At 57.1% G+C, this 16,899-nt stretch overlaps 1 protein-coding gene across 2 annotated transcripts in view; it reads left to right on the top strand.

Moving 5' to 3' along the window:
- The window catches only part of ATP6V0D1 (ATPase H+ transporting V0 subunit d1), a 46,761-nt gene extending 30,222 nt beyond the window's left edge, over positions 1-16,539 (top strand). For both annotated transcript variants that reach the window (XM_002711614.6, XM_089320274.1), the window contains exons 2-8: positions 1,341-1,512; positions 10,495-10,673; positions 12,005-12,084; positions 15,312-15,389; positions 15,508-15,684; positions 15,763-15,840; positions 15,948-16,539. In XM_002711614.6, coding sequence (XP_002711660.3) covers positions 1,341-1,512; positions 10,495-10,673; positions 12,005-12,084; positions 15,312-15,389; positions 15,508-15,684; positions 15,763-15,840; positions 15,948-16,109 — 926 coding nt within the window. In that variant the 3' untranslated portion in view covers positions 16,110-16,539. The remainder of the gene's footprint in view (positions 1-1,340; positions 1,513-10,494; positions 10,674-12,004; positions 12,085-15,311; positions 15,390-15,507; positions 15,685-15,762; positions 15,841-15,947) is intronic.
- The last annotated feature ends 360 nt before the right edge of the window (positions 16,540-16,899 follow it).

The following is a 16,899-nucleotide window of genomic DNA, read 5'->3' as shown; positions in this document are numbered from 1 at the left end:
GCCTCTGGAGGGGCAACATTTAGGGAGCAATCTAAAGGGAGGGATAGTGACAACCACCAAGCAAGGGGTCAAGGAAGGGCCCCAAGGTGAAGATGAATGAGCATGGAGAGTTTGTGGGGAGGGTGGTGAAGGTGTGGCAGGAACAGAAAGGCTGGGCAGTGATTGTGGGGCAACCACGTGGAGTTGAAATAGGAATGAAATTGGAACACAAGAGGGTGTGGGGCAGATAAATGATGTGGTCTGGCTCTTGTTTTAAAAACATCACTTGAGAGGCCGGCATTGTGGCATAGAGACTAGCATCCCATACAGGAGTGCCAATTTGAGGCCCAGCTGCTCCTCTTCTGAACCAGCCCGCTCCCTGCTAATGCACCTGGAAAAGCAGAGGAAGATGGCCCAAATCCTGGGCCCCTGCCATCTGCATGGGAGACTGGGATGCTGGCTTCTGCCTGTCTCAGCCCTGGCCATTGTGGCCATTTGGGGAGTGAAGCAGTGGATGGAAGCTTGCTTACTCACTCTTTCCTCTCTCTCTAACTTTGCCTTTCAAATAAATCAATCTTAAAAAACAAACAAACAAACTCTGCTATAGGGAAGTCAAGGGCAGAAACTAGGAGACTGTTAGGTTGCTGCATGGTCCCACTTCCCCAGGGCCCTCCTACTCTGTCCCTCTTAACCTTCTCCCTCACCCTGTCCTTAAATGTGCGGGAGAGCCCTGAGGGCTGCTCTTCCTGCCTCTGGCCACTCCTAAGGAAGCCCAGTCTTCTCTTCCTTCATGCCACTATTTGCCCCTAAAGGGCTCTTTTTGCTTAAACAGCCCTGCCGGCTGTTCCTTTGCTGTAGCCCAACATAGCAGGCCTCATTCATACAAGCATGTTTTGCTGCCATCTCTCCTCTATTCCCACAGCTTTGGGCATCTCCTTTATTTCATGTTCCTAGTGTCTACTTGAGGTCTGTTGGCTTGCCCATGAGGACCTGGAGGGCAGGGCCTATATTGTATTCTGCTCTAGGTTCAGCTCTAGAGCCTCACATGTAGAAAGGCCTCAAAAGCTGTGGGTTGTGAATGGCACCTTGCCTTGGCCACCTTGTCATTTTGGGGCACAGTTCTTTGATTTGTTCTTAGACTTGGGCCCTATGTGTTTGCTTGTAGCCTAGAGGTCTGCGGCATGCCAGGGCCTTAGCATGGCCACCCTGTAGTAGGCCTTGAATCAACAGGGAGGTGGAGGTCAGGGTAGCAACAAGACATAGCTATAGGGCAGAGGCTGGGCCTGGAGTGAGGTTGGGGACTGGGGACCTCAGGGGAGGCTTAGCAAGACCAATCCTCACCCTCCCACCCTACATTCCAGACTTGAAGCTGCACCTGCAGAGCACGGATTATGGCAATTTCCTGGCCAATGAGGCATCACCTCTGACAGTGTCAGTCATTGATGACCGACTCAAGGAGAAGATGGTGGTAGAGTTCCGCCACATGAGAAATCATGCCTACGAGCCGCTTGCCAGCTTCCTGGACTTCATCACGTGAGTGTGCCCTGTAGCACCTGCCTCTCTCACTGGGCAGGAAAGCTACCCCTGAGAAGCTTACAGCAGCTGCCCTTGTGCCTGTCAGCTGTTAGAGCTGATGACAGCTCTGTCAAGCAAGCTGTCTGCAAGCACTGCCCTCAGAGTCCTCCTGGGCTGTATGACTGGGCTGGTTAGCCAACAACCTTGGACTTGCAGGCCACCACCCTGAAACAGGGTCACCAGTGAGTTCACTGCTGGTTGGGGTTGTGGTGTGCAGGGTGTGTGGGTGGTGTGAGAGTATTCTGCATGATAGTGCTAGGTGGAGCCCTTGCCCTATACCCCTAGTGTTACAGAGATTGGGATGGGGAGCCCTCTTTCTCACTTACCTTATGGTAGCCACAATGACCACTGCCTAAGCCCCTACCCCCATGTCTGCATCAAGAATTAGGGGATAGACTGAGTTCTGAAGAACCTGGTTTCTGGGCTGAGGCCCATTCTCCATCTGCTGTCCTGGATCTCAGGGAGATTGGCTGGGGTAGGGGGTGAGAGAGTGCTGAATGCCTAGCTGCCTTTCCCAATTCTGTCCCAAGCCCCCAGAGCTCAGGTGGGCTGGTCCTGGGCTGCCCCAGCTTCTCCATCATGGCCCTTGGGTGCAGCTCTGCCTACCCTAGGCTCCTGGAGAAGCTGAGCAGGAGGACCCTGAGTTCTGCAGGCTGGGAAAGTGTGCCTGCACTGGGCAGTCTGTGTACCAATGGGGATATGGGGAGGCCCTCTCTGCAGGCCTGTCCCAGGAGCTGTGAGCTATGGCTTGGTGGACACAGAAATGGGCCCAGCCAGGTGGCCACCCACGTAGTGACCAGAGGCTTGACCGGTGGCTAGCATCTGAGTGTATCTGCATCATGGAGAGTGAGGTGGCATGGGGAAGTGTTTCCCTGCACTCTTCTGGAGACATTGTCCAGTCTTCTCTATTCTCTATCATGCCCCCACTCTCCCCTAGCCCACTTGTCCCTCTAGGAACAGAGATAGGTGCCTGCTGCTTGGCCTGATTCTTCCCCAAGCCAGGAGCAGCCATTTTCTGAAGTAGAGTCTGCATCCAGTTGGCTCCCTCCTCAGGCAGGAGCAACAGGCTGGGACACCCAGAGGGCTCGGGGAACCTGCCCATGCTGAGATGCCAGCCTTTTGGCCTCAGGCTTCCTTCCCCAGGGACCTCCCTACTGACCTAGCCAAGCCCATACTCTTACGGCCCTGGTCCCTCTCAAGATATGCCAACATGGGTTTCCTCAGACAGGAGGCGGATTTAGGGTGTATTGTGTGCTGCTTCACCAGGGTCACTCTGCCGCACCTTGTCTTTTAGTCAGCCCCTGACGTGGGCCTGTGCGTCCCCTGCCCTAAGGCCAGAGCCAGGACATACCAGGAAGCAGTCCATTTATTGCTGGAGCCCAACCTTCACCTGCAGTTTGTTTGCACAAGGCTTCTTCAGTTTCCTGGTGCCAGCTAGGCTGGCCAGAGAAAGCCTGACCCCATGCCAATGGTCAGAGGGTATCTGTCATCCCTCTTGCTCTGCACTAACCCCCTTGCCTGTGCATCTAGCCCCTGGCCTATCTTGGTCTCAGCCTGCCAGGCCATGAAACTGGAGAGGACTCTGAGCGTGACTGAGGCCAAGCAGCCGCCAGCTCTTTGCTGGAGGTTGGCTGCAAGCACCAAGTGTGCTTTAAGCAGCCAAGTGCTATCCTGTGGCAGGCTCTCTGAATCCACAGCTTCCCCGCCCCTTCCATTCATGGGTGACTGTGGCTTACGGTCTTCCTGTCCTCTTACTCCTGCCCTCACTTGGGAAGAGCTCAGCAGCCACGTGTCCGCCCATCTGAGCTGTGGCTGCTCATTCCATGACCCCATCATTCTCAGTGACCCACTCCCCTGCACCTCTGCTCTACTACAGCCACCCCCACTGCCGGCTGCCCAAGGCCATGTCACCACCTGGAACTGCTCCACCTTTGGAATCGCTGAGTCAGGCACCCCCTCTCTACCCACAGCCTTTAGGCCCTCCAACCCATTCTCAGTCCCTTGTGGGACACGGGTTCCGGACTCAGCAGGACACTGGGCCATGCTTCCTCCCCTGCTGCCTCTTCTGTCTTCATTTCCAGCCCTCCCCAGCTGAGGTTCCCTGGTCCATCATTCAAGGACTCTTCTGCCAACATCCGCAGCTCACTTGGCCGCCCGACTCCTGGACCCGCCCGGCTGGCAGCCCCCCAACCCTGGAGGAATCCCAGCAGCCTCCATCCTGTAGTCACCTCCCCCCACCTCCACTCCCGAAAGCAAAGGCTGGGGAAGTTGGCCACTGCAGGGGGATCCTCCCTGCTGCCAGAAGTGCATGCTCACCCATTTGATTAACCTCAGCGTGTCCCTGTCCAGTTGTCCTTCCTTAGTACTGTGCAGCCCCCCAACAAGCTTGGGAAGACCACCTCCCTGTCTAAATGCCTGCCATCCCTGTCCCCAGCCTTTTCTCTGGGCAGATGGCCCACATCCTCCTCCACAGAGACATGGAAGCCAATCTGCCTCCCAGCCCTGCATCTGTACCCCACCCCACCCCCAGCCCCCCAGACCCTGTTCCAATGGCAGAAGCAACCGCCTTGTTTCTTGGATCCTTCTGTGTCCTGAGTCCCCTCCTCCTACTCCCTGGACGCTGAGTGGCCACTCATCTGCAACCCTGTCTGGATAGTCTCTTTCCCTTCCAGATTCTTCCCATCAGCCTGTGAACGAGCTCAAATCTCTCACAGCAATCTCATTAAAAGTCCATCTCCTGGGGCCCACACTTTTACATTCACTTCAAGTTCTCTCACCTGCCCCACATCCCTTGACCTTCCAGTCAGCTTCCAGCAGTCCCCTCACTCTACCCCAAGGCCCTGGCCAACGTGGCCCCACACAGCAGTTTCCCCTCCTGACATCACTGTGTTTTAACCCCTGCCTCACTGGGTGCTCTGCCCTAGCAGTTCCTCCTGGGCCTGAGGAGTGTTGCAGAAAGTGGTGAAACGGTCCGTAGGGGCCCTCCTACAACTGACTTCCCTGAGGAGGGGGCTAATTGGCTAAAGGCAAAGGCGTTTGAGGGAAGAATTGGAGGATGGGGTTTTAGGGAGCTCTACATGTCCTAGTAGCCAAAATGGAGTCCCTTGCTCTGTGTCCTGCACAGCAGTCTCCAGTATGCTGTCCACTCGAAGAAAGTGGATGCTTCCCTGGAAATGCCCAGAGAGGGCTGTGGACATTGTGGCACAGCAGATGAAGCTGCAGTTCACGATGTCCCCAACCCGTATTGGAGTGCCTGGGATCAAGTCCCACATCTGCTTCCAATCCAGCTTCCTGCTATTGTGCACCCTGGGAGACAAGATAATGACTCAAATACTTGGGTCCCTGCCACCCATGTGGGAGACCTGGATGAAGTTCCTACCTCTTGGCTTTGGCCTGGGTCAGTCCTGGCTGTTGTGGGCATTTGGGGAGTGTGTACTCTCTCTCTCACTTTCAAATAAATAAGTAAACTTTTTAAAAAAGGCACAAAGGCCGGCGCCGCGGCTCACTAGGCTAATCCTCCGCCTAGCGGCGCCGGCACACCGGGTTCTAGTCCCGGTCGGGGCGCCGGATTCTGTCCCGGTTGCCCCTCTTCCAGGCCAGCCCTCTGCTGTGGCCAGGGAGTGCAGTGGAGGATGGCCCAGGTGCTTGGGCCCTGCACCCCATGGGAGACCAGGAAAAGCACCTGGCTCCTGGCTCCTGCCATCGGATCAGCGCGGTGCGCCGGCCGCAGCGCGCCGGCCGCGGCGGCCATTGGAGGGTGAACCAACGGCAAAAGGAAGACCTTTCTCTCTGTCTCTCTCTCTCACTGTCCACTCTGCCTGTCAAAAAAAAAAAAAAAAAAAAAAAAAAAAAAAGGCGCAAAGGAGTATACCCAGAAGAGTGCAGTCTTGTGGGTGATGGCCCATCCCAGGTAAAGACTAGAGGCAATAGTGGTATGGCTGCACACAAAGCTGGCCCAGCTAGGGACAGAGGTCAGGACCCCCACAGAGGTCATGTTAGCTCCGTTCCATCTCTCAGAGAACCTTCTTAGTTGCCTTCAGAGTTGGCTCAGGATGGCTGGAATGTACAAGCAGAAGCTGGTCAAGGCTGGCCAGCCTGTGACCACTGCTTGCGCTCAACCAGGCCCAGTGTCAGTAGGAAGATGCTTGCATTTGAAGGGACAATACCCATGGTAGTACAGACAGCACCTGGATGGATTTGTGGGCAGCTTCAGCAAGTGGGTCCAGGACCAGAGGCAGCTTCGCAGTATTGGGAGGACTCCACGGTCAAGTGGGGAGAGAGTGGGTGCAGATGCCTGAACCGGGGCATGTAGCCTGGATACAATAGGTTCCCCAGGAGCAGACAGTTACTGTGTGGTGTTGAGATGCTCCCACTCACTTGTGTGGCACTATCATGTTACTGTGTCACTGTACCAAGGGCTCCTGCCAGGCTCAGCCATTGATTTGCTGGGGGACTTGGAATTGAAGACCTTGGAGAAGACCTTGATGTGGGTCATTCCTTGATGGTTTTCCATAGGAGAGGCAACCCCAGAAGAGAACCAGGGAGAGTTGCTTACAGGAAGAGCCTGATCTCTGGTGAGCCCCAGATAGGCTTCAAAGATACTTGTCCTTGAATGCAGGTGCCTCTGGAGGGAGTCTTACCTACTGTGCAGTACTTGCCTTTCAGTAGCTGCCTATTGATAAAGCCTGAGCATGGGTAACCTCTGGGTGACCCATGGGTAACCCATGGGCACCATGTGGGTGAGCTGAGAGTCCATGTTTCACTTACGTCAGGGGCCTCAGTACCCCCAGCTGGAGTGGACATCTGGAATGTGGCTTTGTCTCAGGACAGTGGCCTCAAGTGTCAACATATTGCATTCTTCCTAGGACATGGTGTCCTAACCTTGGGCCCTGCTGGGTCTCAGGTGTCCCTGGACCACTCCACCCTGAGTCCGCAGTGCTCTCTATCCATCACATGGTTTCTCAGTGGGTGGCTGGTCTCTGTGGGCTGGGGCCCCAGGCCTCTGTGGTTTCTGGGTCCCTATCTGGACCTGGCTCATACCCTGAAGGAGAGCTGGTGCTTACACTGTTCTCCTGGGCCTAAGGGAGAGTGCCCAGGAGTTCCTGCAGGCCCAGGGGGCTTAGATCAAGGGGAGGGTCCATCTGGGCCCAGCTCTGCAATGGGCCACACTTCAGGCTGATTGCAGAGAGGAAACTGAGGCTTGAGGGGTCTTATGCTGTTCACTTCTACTCTGAACAGAGCTCTTTAGACCCAGATGTGCTTATTACTAGGAGCTCATGGGAGCTCCTGCTGGGAGCTGCTGGTGGCCAGGGTGGCTCATCAGGGCCAGGCTCACCCCAGGGCTGAAAAGCCTTACTCTTCCAGCAGGTGGCGCCAAAGGGCACAGTAGAGGGCAGGGGTTGGCTGGAGATTCTGAGGGCTTCTTGGAGGAAGTGGCTTCCTAAACTCCATCCAGAGATTTCTGAGGGCCCAAAATGAGTTTTGAAAGCCCAGGGCAAGAGAGGGCCTCTGGGCAGAGAAATACAGACCACCCTGTCCCCACCCCACAAGGGCCTCTTTGGCCTGGCTGGCAGCTGGCCATCCACTCCCCAGCTGTCTTCCTCTGGAGGGAGATGCTGACCAGCTGGAACCTCATTCTCTCCTATCGAGGCCAAATGAGGGGAGGGATTCTGGAGTGGCTTTCTGGGGGCAGGGAGGCAGCTGCTGAAGCCAGGCAAGGAGGAGGATTTCCCTGCCTGCTGATGGCCCTAGCCTTGGGAGAAAGGCACGCAACACAGCTGGGCCATCATCAACTCTGCCAAGCCTGTGTCCCTGAGGGGAGGATTCTGACCCTCAGTGGTAGGGGAGAGAAGCACAGGACACTGCTGCAGCAGCCTCATCACCCAGGGGAGGGAGGTGCTAAGCCTGGTACTGGGTCATTCAGGGTTGGCCCAGCCTGGGTTAGCAGGGCCTTGAGGGGGCTGGGTTGGCGTGATGTGAGTGGCCCTTAGTTGGTTCAGCATTTTCCTTGGTGCACAGCTAGGACTCCCAGCAAGAGAGGCTGTGGGGAGCCATGGCGTGCTACCACTGGCCTGCACATCTGTCAGGGCTGAGAAGTGAATCACAGCTAGCCTGCTCCACATCACTGGAGGGACAGCGGCTAAGGCAGCCAACAGTATCTTCCCACAGGGCTCTCCCCCAAGGCTGGGCTAGGACCCGGAGGAGTGCCAAGGCCCCTCCCTGACCCCAGTCCTATCCCCAACACAAACAGCTTTAGTTGTGGGCACAAGGAGGGGGAGACTTGAGAAGAGGAGAGTGTCTTAGGGGAATTCCTCTGAAAAGGCGAGACCAGATGGGGATTGCAGAGCTGGACGTGGGGCCCTGGACATGGGGGGGGGGGGTGTGGATAAGTAGCTGTGGGGACACGGAGCTCCTCTGCCTTATGGTGTGACAGGGTCTGGTGCTCATCCTCTCAGGGCCTTATCTGTTCTGACAGTGGGCTGGTGACGCTAGTGGCTCTGGGATCACTTGGATGATGTAGGTCAAAGGGTGTGCTATTCTCCCTCTCCCCATCTGGAGGGTGTGAGAATGTGAAAGAACATCTGTAGGCTCCGGAGCAGAGTCTTTGTGGTCGTCAAAGATAGTGTGATGGCTGCAGAGAGACTGGATAGCACACAGGTGGGATTTTGGAGGTGCCAGATGCAGAATGGGCCCTGGGCTCTGTGACATGCTGGACATGGAGGGGGCAGGAGGCATGTGCTGTCCAGAATAGACAGAATGCAGGCTGTGGCTGGAGACCTAGGCACAGAGCCCTGTCTGGCAGCCTCTCTCTGAGTTTCCTTCATTCTGCTAGCTCTGTGGGGTCAGGGGCAGAAGGCTGGCCATATGGGCCTCTTGGCTTGCAGCTGCAAATGAACCCTGCATGAGGTTTGGGAAGAGGGGCCTGTCTCTTCTCAGTGCACATCTTGTAGCTGACCCAGCCAGACAGGGTGGAGAGAGGGCAGCTCTCTGGCCTCAGGCCCAGGAGAGCAGAGGTCATAGCAAAGCGCCAGGCCGGGTTGGAACTGGGGGAGTGTGCAGCAAGCCGGGGGGGGGGGGGGTCAGGCTAGGACAGGAGCTGGGGCCTCTCCTTCCTGCTGCCTTTCTGGAGGGCCTGGTGGGAGTGTCCCTAATGGCTGGCCCTCAGGCCCTGGGGCACCACCTCACTCTCTTCCCTTGCTACTAGAGACCACCTCCTACCAGCACCTTTCCTGGACAGCCTCAGCACTGGGTGCTCAAGATCTTGTCACATGTCAGAGGCCCAACTCTGGCTCACTCAGAAATTAGAATGGTATCTGTGCCTGGTACCCAACTCAGAGCAGCAGCTTCCACCCCTGCTCCCCTTTCTGTGGGCCCCTCATGCCCTCCCTCCCTCCAGCCTTGGTGGACATTCCCTCCAGTCCTCCCCTGGCTCCCTGGCTCCCTCGTCACTGGTGATAGGCTTGGGACAGTTGAGACAACTGCGGTCTGACAGTGGCCTGGGGCCACCTCCCCTTCTTCATCTGTCTCTACATGGGTGACCACACAGAACTCTGACACAACCCTTTTGTGACACAGGTTCTGGCAGAGCCTTGTCCTTTGCCCAGTCTGAACTAGGCAGCCCCAGCTCCACAGCCCCCTCTGCTGCCCATGTACCTTCCAGAGCTGGCCTTCTGCGGAGCAGGGCTGGGAGCCTCAGCCTGAGCCCGACCTCAGCCCCTCCTATCCATCTAGGTCTCTGGGTCCTGGGTGGCTGCCTGGCCTGGCCTCAGGCTCTAAGGAAAGAGGGCGGTTCTCTCTTAGAAGCAGGGCTGTGCAGGTCTGCCAGGCCCGGGTCCTTACTCTAGGGGGGCTTCCCACTGACTCCCCTTGAGAAACTTCTCCACCCAAGCCCTCAGTCTTCCCTCTCCCCATGCTCCTCTGTCCCCACCTAACTGGCCTACAGTCTCCCCTGCTTACATCCTGTCCATGGGTCCCTAGTGTTCAACCTAGGTCGGCATCCTCAGCCAGGCCTGTGCTCAGCCTTCGGGCCTCTGCCTGCTGGCAGCACTGCCATGCCTGGGCTGTGCCCTTCCTCTCCTCCTGCCAGCGCTGAGCAGGTTCCATTCCTTGAATGTGCCCACTACTCAGTGTGTGCCTCCAGGCCTTTGCACACACTGTTCCTTCTTGCAGAACACACTTTGGTCTCCCAGTCCCTTTATCTTTCAGGCTCCCGGCCACACCTACCCCCAGGCTGAGCTGCTACCTCCTCTCTATATGCCCACAGTCCCCTGGTCCTGTAAAAACATTGCACAGGGTCGGCACCGTGGTGCACTAGGTTAATCCTCTGCCTGCGGCGTCGGCATTCCATATAGGCATATTCTAGTCCTGGTTCCTCCTCTTCCAGTCCAGCTCTCTGCTGTGGCCTGGGAAAGCAGTAGAATATGGCCCAAGTGCTTGGGCCCCTGCACCCACATGGGAGACCAGGGAGAAGCTCCTGGCTCCTGGCGTCAGATCAGCGCAGCTCCAGCCGTTGTGGCCATTTGGGGAGTGAACCAACGGAAGGAAGACCTTTCTCTCTGTCTCTCTCTCTCACTGTCTGTAACTCTACCTGTCAAATAAATAAATAAAATCTTTAAAAAAAAAAAAACACATTTCACACTGTAGGGTGGTTACTGCTGTCCAGTCTCTTGGGATGCATGACCCTCTCCTGCCCCTGCCCCCAGGGGAGAGGCCATTTCTGTCCTGTGCTCCTGGTGCAGTGATGGAGGTGGGGGTGGTTAGGAACTTGAGAGGAACTTGGCTGAGAGGTGAGCCGGTGGCGCCCATCCACAGTTGCTGTTGAGTCAACACAGTGTTAAGGGGTTGGTGGCCTGTTCAGGGTGAGGGCAGTGGCGCGGGCTGTGCCAGGACTTCCCAGCCCCCATGCTGACGGGCTACCCTGCTGTTGCCTGCCTCCTATAGTTACAGCTACATGATTGACAACGTGATCCTGCTCATCACGGGCACGCTGCACCAGCGCTCCATCGCCGAGCTCGTGCCCAAGTGTCACCCGCTAGGCAGCTTTGAGCAGATGGAGGCCGTGAACATCGCACAGACCCCCGCCGAGCTCTACAATGCCATTCTGGTGGACACACCCCTGGGTGAGCTGCTGGGGTGGAAGCAGAACAGGGATGGTGGTGTCCATGACAGCACCTGAGTGTGGGGTGTGTGGCCACCCAGAAGGTGACAAGACTTGTCTGCTGGCGGAGACTCTGGTCTTCCCCTCCTCTTCTACCATTCTCTCCCCCTCTCCCCCTCCCATCCCCTGTGCACGGCTTCTTCACCTTTCCTCTTGCCTTTGCTAGGCCAGCAAGCCACTCACAGGGCCTAACCAGACCATCTAACTTTGTGGAGCAGTCTGGTTCTCAGTGTGCAGTGGGGCTGAACTCATGGAGAATAAAGAAGCCTGGGTCCTTGGAGTCCTGGGGCCTCACAGGCTGTGGCCCCAAACTGGAGCCTCAGTAGGGCCGCAGTGGCTACCCGTGACAGCGAGGAGGGAAGCAAATAGCTTCATGGACCTCCACTGAGCAGGGCCCAGGGGCCACAGCAGACAGCACTCTGTAGGATGCAAGGTTCATGTCAGAGGCTGAGTAAAGGAGGGAATCGGCAACTTCTGCAGGGCCTCGCCTCGGCACTACTGGCTCCTGCCTGCCTAGAAGGCTGAAGAGAAGACATTAAGGCCGTGAAAGGTAGTACTGCCGTCACCAGAGTTCCAGGCCCCAGGATGCCACCTCCAGGAAGCTACCAGGGTTGAACCACAGGGCTGTAAAGCTACAAGTCCTGTGTGAAAGGCCTGAGTCCTACCTGTTCATCTTGTCTTCTGTAGACTCTCCCAGTAACTGAGCTAGTTCTGAGCTCTTGTAGCTTCTGCAGTTTTCATCTTTTTTAAAGAGACAGTCCAGTGAATTTGCAGACCCTCCTGATGAATGGGGGTGCTCTTTCCTGCTCTGGCCTCTCCTTCCAGCCCCGAGGTGGGCCCCTAGGGTCTATACCCACCCAGCTGTTAAACTCATTCCTTGCCAGAGAAGGAGGCTGATTTTCCAAGTATGGGTGCCAGGCCTTCCTGGGAGATGCAGAAAAGTGAGCACCAGGCCCCAGATCTACAGCTGCCCCTGGAGAAGGGAGAATGTCACGGCCTCTTATGCAAGCCTGTCTTTGGCATGGTCTGAGCTTGGGTCTGCCCCAGCGGCGATTAGATCATGTTATGGCTGGCCGCCTCCTTTATAAATCAATTTTAGGAGCAAGGAGGCAGGAGAAAGCTCAGGTCAGTGTGCATGGCCCAGAGTATCGCCTCTGCCACTTCCAAAGCAATAGCTCAGACCAAGTTGGGGGTCCCCCGATACCCAGCCGCAGGGCCCCTCCTTACCCAGCAGGGCTCTTGCCCAAGCCACTCACCCCACGTGCCTCTCATGCCTGCGCCTTCCCTTCCCAGCGGCTTTCTTCCAGGACTGCATCTCAGAGCAGGACCTTGATGAAATGAACATCGAGATCATCCGCAACACACTGTACAAGGTAGTGGCCTGCACCAGCGGGGGTGGGGTGGGGGGAAGGGGTGGTTCTTTGTGGGCATGGTTGTTGGAGGCTGTGGGATGCCAGAGAGTGGTGATTGACTGTGAGGTGCTAGGACAGGACACAGTTGCACCAGGTGCCTGTCCTGGGGGCTTATCCACTCTCTGAACCCGTGATGGGTACAAGGCTGCGTGGAACAGGTTCTCCATCCCATGGTGCCTGCGGCAGGCTCAGATAAGATCAGCAGGAGTGGCTGGTGCTCCACTGCCTGGCCTGTCAGAGCTGGCTCCTGGATGGCCACTCCCCCAGCATCCAGGAGGGTCACGGGCCACCACCCAGGCCATAGCCCTTGGGCCTTCCTCTCCTGGGCTATTGCCAGCAAGGACAAAGCACTTCAGCAAAGGCAACAGTGTGCTCAGTTATGGTGGGGGCAGGGACCCAGCCAGGCATATCCAGGTCCTCATGTCCCTTTCAGGTTCCCACCTACCTTCTGCTTCCCACTGGATTGTGGATAGACTGGCTGACTCCTGGGGATAGAGGGTGTGGTTGGTATTCTAGGGTCTGCATTGCCCTGATCCTAAGAGATTAAGAGCCAGCAACCACTTGGGGACATGTGGGACAGACTGGGCTCTGGTTGTGGTGAGGTTCTAAGCTGTGGTGTCCTTACTGCTGATGGGCTGTGCTCGGAAGCATGGATCAGCCTTGGGAAGGCCCTGAAGGGGGTTTGAGGATGGCAGGGGCCCGGGGACCTGCTGACCGAACCCTGAGAGCATGTCAGTCAGTCTTTGCATTGAGCCCCTTTCCTGGTGGGAGTGGAGCTGGCTGCCTGATGTTTGTCCGTAACCTATGCCTGGGACCCCACAGTCTCCCTGTGGGGGCCTGAGCCAGACCACAATGAGGGTCTGGTGGTAGGGGAAGGAAAGGCCTGCCTGGAGATGCACAGTATTGGCAGTGAGCAGCCTGGGCCAAGCGCTCTGCTGTGAAGTTCCAGGTGGCAGTTAGGAGAGAGATCTGGAAGAAGAGGCAGCAAAGGATCAAGTCATCCAGGGCCTTGAATGTTAAGCCAAAAGTTTGATCTTTATTCTGTGGACAAGGTCAGCAGCAGAGGTTTTCGGCAGAGAAGAGAGTGTGCTCAGAAAGCCCTCTGCGGCTGCAGTGTGGAGGACAGATGAGAGGCTGGTGGTAAGAAGGTCACCCACTCCTTTCATCCTCGGGACTGCCCTTGGAGCACAGGTGGCAGAAATGGAGGCCTTACAGAAGGGGGCTGGTTGCCTTAAGCCACACAGTAAGTCACTGGCAGCGCTAGGGATCACACATGGCTCAGCCTGCTTGCAAAAGCGAGTGTTCTCACCCACCCCGCTTCTAGGGAGGCCAGCCAGCCAGTCAGCCGAGCATGTGCGCGTACACACACTCCCGGTACTCTTGCCTGCCCAGCTGGCCCGTTGCCGGGTTCCCTGCCCTGAGACAGGGTGAGGGGTGCGGCTGTCCCCCCAGCCTCACCCACGCCCTTACCGGGCCCGACTGGTTCTAGCTGGAGTCGCTGGCGAGGGCTGCCCAGGCACCAGCTCATAAACACCAAGCCAATATTATGGGCCCTGTGCCAGGACCTCCTGCCCAATGGGCGATGTCCCAGCCCAGTGGCCACAGATGGGAGATTAGGCAGACCCTCAGCTGCCTGGCGGGTGGGAACTGTAGGCAGCTGGTGCAGCGGCTGTGGGCTGGCAGACTCCAGGGAACGGGGCGGGGAGATGACCTTGGTACCTGGGCCTCTAGGGTCGTGCCCATAACTTTAGCTGCCCTAGCCTCCAGGGGAGCATCTGGGCCTATCCCACCAGCCTCTCTGACCCAAGGGGTGGCCTCTTCAGGGGCTGGCGCACATGGCTAAGCAAATGGGTGGGTAGCAGGGCATGGAGCCCAAGATGTAGCTGGTGGTTTCCCCCACAGATACAAACTATAGCCCCCCTGGGGCGGGGCTTGGCTGGCCACAGGGAATGGAGTGACTGGGAGATTCCTAGAGGGACTGGGAAGCACCACCAAACAAGGTTGGCAGCTGTCTCTGCCCCCACCGCCACCCCCCAGGACTTTCTGATTCCCAGGGATTCCTCGGTGTTGGGCTCCACTCTCCCCATGCAGGCTTTTTATTTCCTGACTTATCTTAGACTTTTGTTTTGTGTGACTGTAGTGGTCAACCTCAGACCTTCCCCTGAGCTTGCCTAGTGTTGCTGGCCAGGCTCAACCTGGGCTCCTGGACTTTGAGGTCTCATCTGGTAGTAGCAGAACCTGTGGGCCCCTGTCAGCCAGGGGTTGTGGAAAGAACACACCATAGCTTCCACTTGGGATGCCTGCCTCCTGTATCACAGTGCCTGGAATCGAGTCCTACCTCCACTTCCTATCCAGCTTCTAGTTCACCTTGGGGGCTCTGAGTGCAAGGGGCTCCCCATGGGGCCTGCAAGACCATCTTTGACGTGGACAGGCGTGGGGAAGGGAGCCTGGCTGGTTTTGTTAGCGAATGTTGGGAGGGACCTGGGGCCTGGGCTGTCCTGTCCTTTTCTCACACCCAGCAGATCCAATTTGCCTGGGCAGGAAGTACTTGTTCCCACTGGCTGCCTGCGTGCCCCTCCATAGCACTGGGAGGCTGACGTGGAGTAGGCAATAACCATCCCTCAGGAGGAACTGGCCTGACAATTTGGTTTCTGCTGTGTCATGCCTGGGGGCTGCCTAGGGGGTGGGAGGACATGTTCCATCAGGTAGGATATAGCCAGGGGCCAGGGGAATTCAGTCCAAGCTGTCTCTGTGAACTCTGAGGAGTAACCTTCCCTCACTAGCCCATGAGCACCTGATTTTCTATGGCTGAGGGAGGAAGGCTTGGAAGGTTGTAGGGAGAAAGTAGATCAGAAAGGGGAACGTAGAGGTCCCTCTGAGCCTGGTGTTCTGTGGGGTGAGGGGTAGGGTCACTGTACCCTGAAGCAAACAATCAGTAGGCTGGAAACGGGTCTGTCCCTGCGGGGTGGGAGACTGTAGGCTGCTGCTGCTTGGTTGGCCAATGGTTGGAATCAGTGGATGTTTCAGGGGCTCTGGCCGGCAGGGCTGCCTTGGCCAGTCCCTTCCATGAAAGGGGCTGGGAAGGGGAGGAAGGAAGTGAGCAGTTGGCTGGACAGACCCCCCCAACCCCCCTGGTCCGGGTGTTCTACCTTCCCTAAGCAAGCCCCCTGCTCTGCACATCTACACAGGCCTATCTGGAGTCCTTCTACAAGTTCTGCACCCTGCTGGGTGGGACCACAGCTGATGCCATGTGCCCCATCCTGGAGGTGAGTGCCTGCCTACCCTCCTGTTTGCTAGTCGCCACTGGCCCTGGCATGGAGGGAAAACCCTGCCAACCTCTTCCCCTCTCCTCCCTGTCTCCTTGCCTGTGCACGGGCCCCACAGTTTGAAGCAGATCGCCGCGCCTTCATCATCACCATCAACTCCTTTGGCACGGAGCTGTCCAAGGAAGACCGAGCCAAGCTGTTCCCGCACTGCGGGCGGCTCTACCCTGAGGGCCTGGCCCAGCTGGCTCGGGCTGATGACTATGAGCAGGTCAAGAACGTGGCCGATTACTACCCAGTAAGTGCCCTGGCTGGCGGGATGATGGGTGGGCCTGTGAGCCACACCCTTCTGCTCACCCACTGCTTTCCCTGCCAGGAGTACAAGCTGCTCTTCGAGGGTGCAGGCAGCAACCCTGGAGACAAGACCCTAGAGGACCGATTCTTCGAGCATGAGGTGAGTACAGGGCTCTTGCATGGCCAGCCCGTCATAGGGAGGATTTGATGGCTTTAAGTCTGACTGTTACCATGTCACCTGTATAGCTCACCCGCCTCTGTCCACAGGTGAAGCTGAATAAGTTGGCCTTCCTGAACCAGTTCCACTTTGGTGTCTTCTATGCCTTTGTGAAGCTCAAGGAGCAAGAGTGTCGTAACATTGTGTGGATTGCTGAGTGTATTGCCCAGCGCCACCGCGCCAAGATCGACAACTACATCCCCATCTTCTAGCATCCTGACCCAGGGCTCCCCAGCACGCTGTGTGTGTCTGTGTGTGCTGTGACAAAGCCTGGGGCTTCCCCGCTGGCCCTAGGGGATAGCACATTGTCCTGGGGGCTGCCCAGCTCCCCTGACACTCCTTTGAGACTGCTCTTAGGCCTGGAAAGGGGCTGGGTACCTCATTCCCCAACCAAGGGTGGACCAAGACCCCTCTTGAGCAGAGGACCCTTTGGCCCTGTGTTTACAGCTGCTACATGTCTGAGAATCATGTGGTCACTTCCGTGTCCCTCCCTAACCTGAGAATCTGGGCATGTGTGAGCCTCCTTGCCCCTCTGTGGGTTACTCCCAGCACTATGGCCCATGGGAAGGGTAGTATGTGTGTGTCCTTAGGGCGTGGGTAGGCAGCTCTGCCCCTCTGAGACAATAAAACTGCCCCGTGTAACCCTGCTGTCGGCTTTCTCCTTTGGACCCTGGTACTTCTCCCTCAACTTCCCTCCTGACCCCACCTTTGTTGAGTCCACCACAGCCTAAGCTTTCTACTGCCTCCCTCAGTTGGTTCCAGGTGGGGGCATCAGGGGAGGAGAGCCCCTTCCTCAGATGCAGAGACAGACCCTGTGAGCTGGGTCCTGGCCTCAGAGAGAGGCCTCTCCAGTGTCTTCGTTTGATCTTATCTTGTGATCAGGGTCACTACCCCTACTTCAGTGTGAGGAAACCCAGGCCTATGGATGAATGATTTGCCCAAGGTCACCAGGGGTCAGGGAGTTGGGAACCAGAGTCTACCACGGGAGCCCAGCCAGGCCCA

The sequence above is a fragment of the Oryctolagus cuniculus genome, chromosome 18 (assembly GCF_051225735.1).
Source record: "Oryctolagus cuniculus isolate XC-2025 breed Fujian yellow rabbit chromosome 18, ASM5122573v1, whole genome shotgun sequence".
Taxonomy (NCBI): domain Eukaryota; kingdom Metazoa; phylum Chordata; class Mammalia; order Lagomorpha; family Leporidae; genus Oryctolagus; species Oryctolagus cuniculus.
This window is presented reverse-complemented; position numbering and strand designations above follow the sequence as displayed.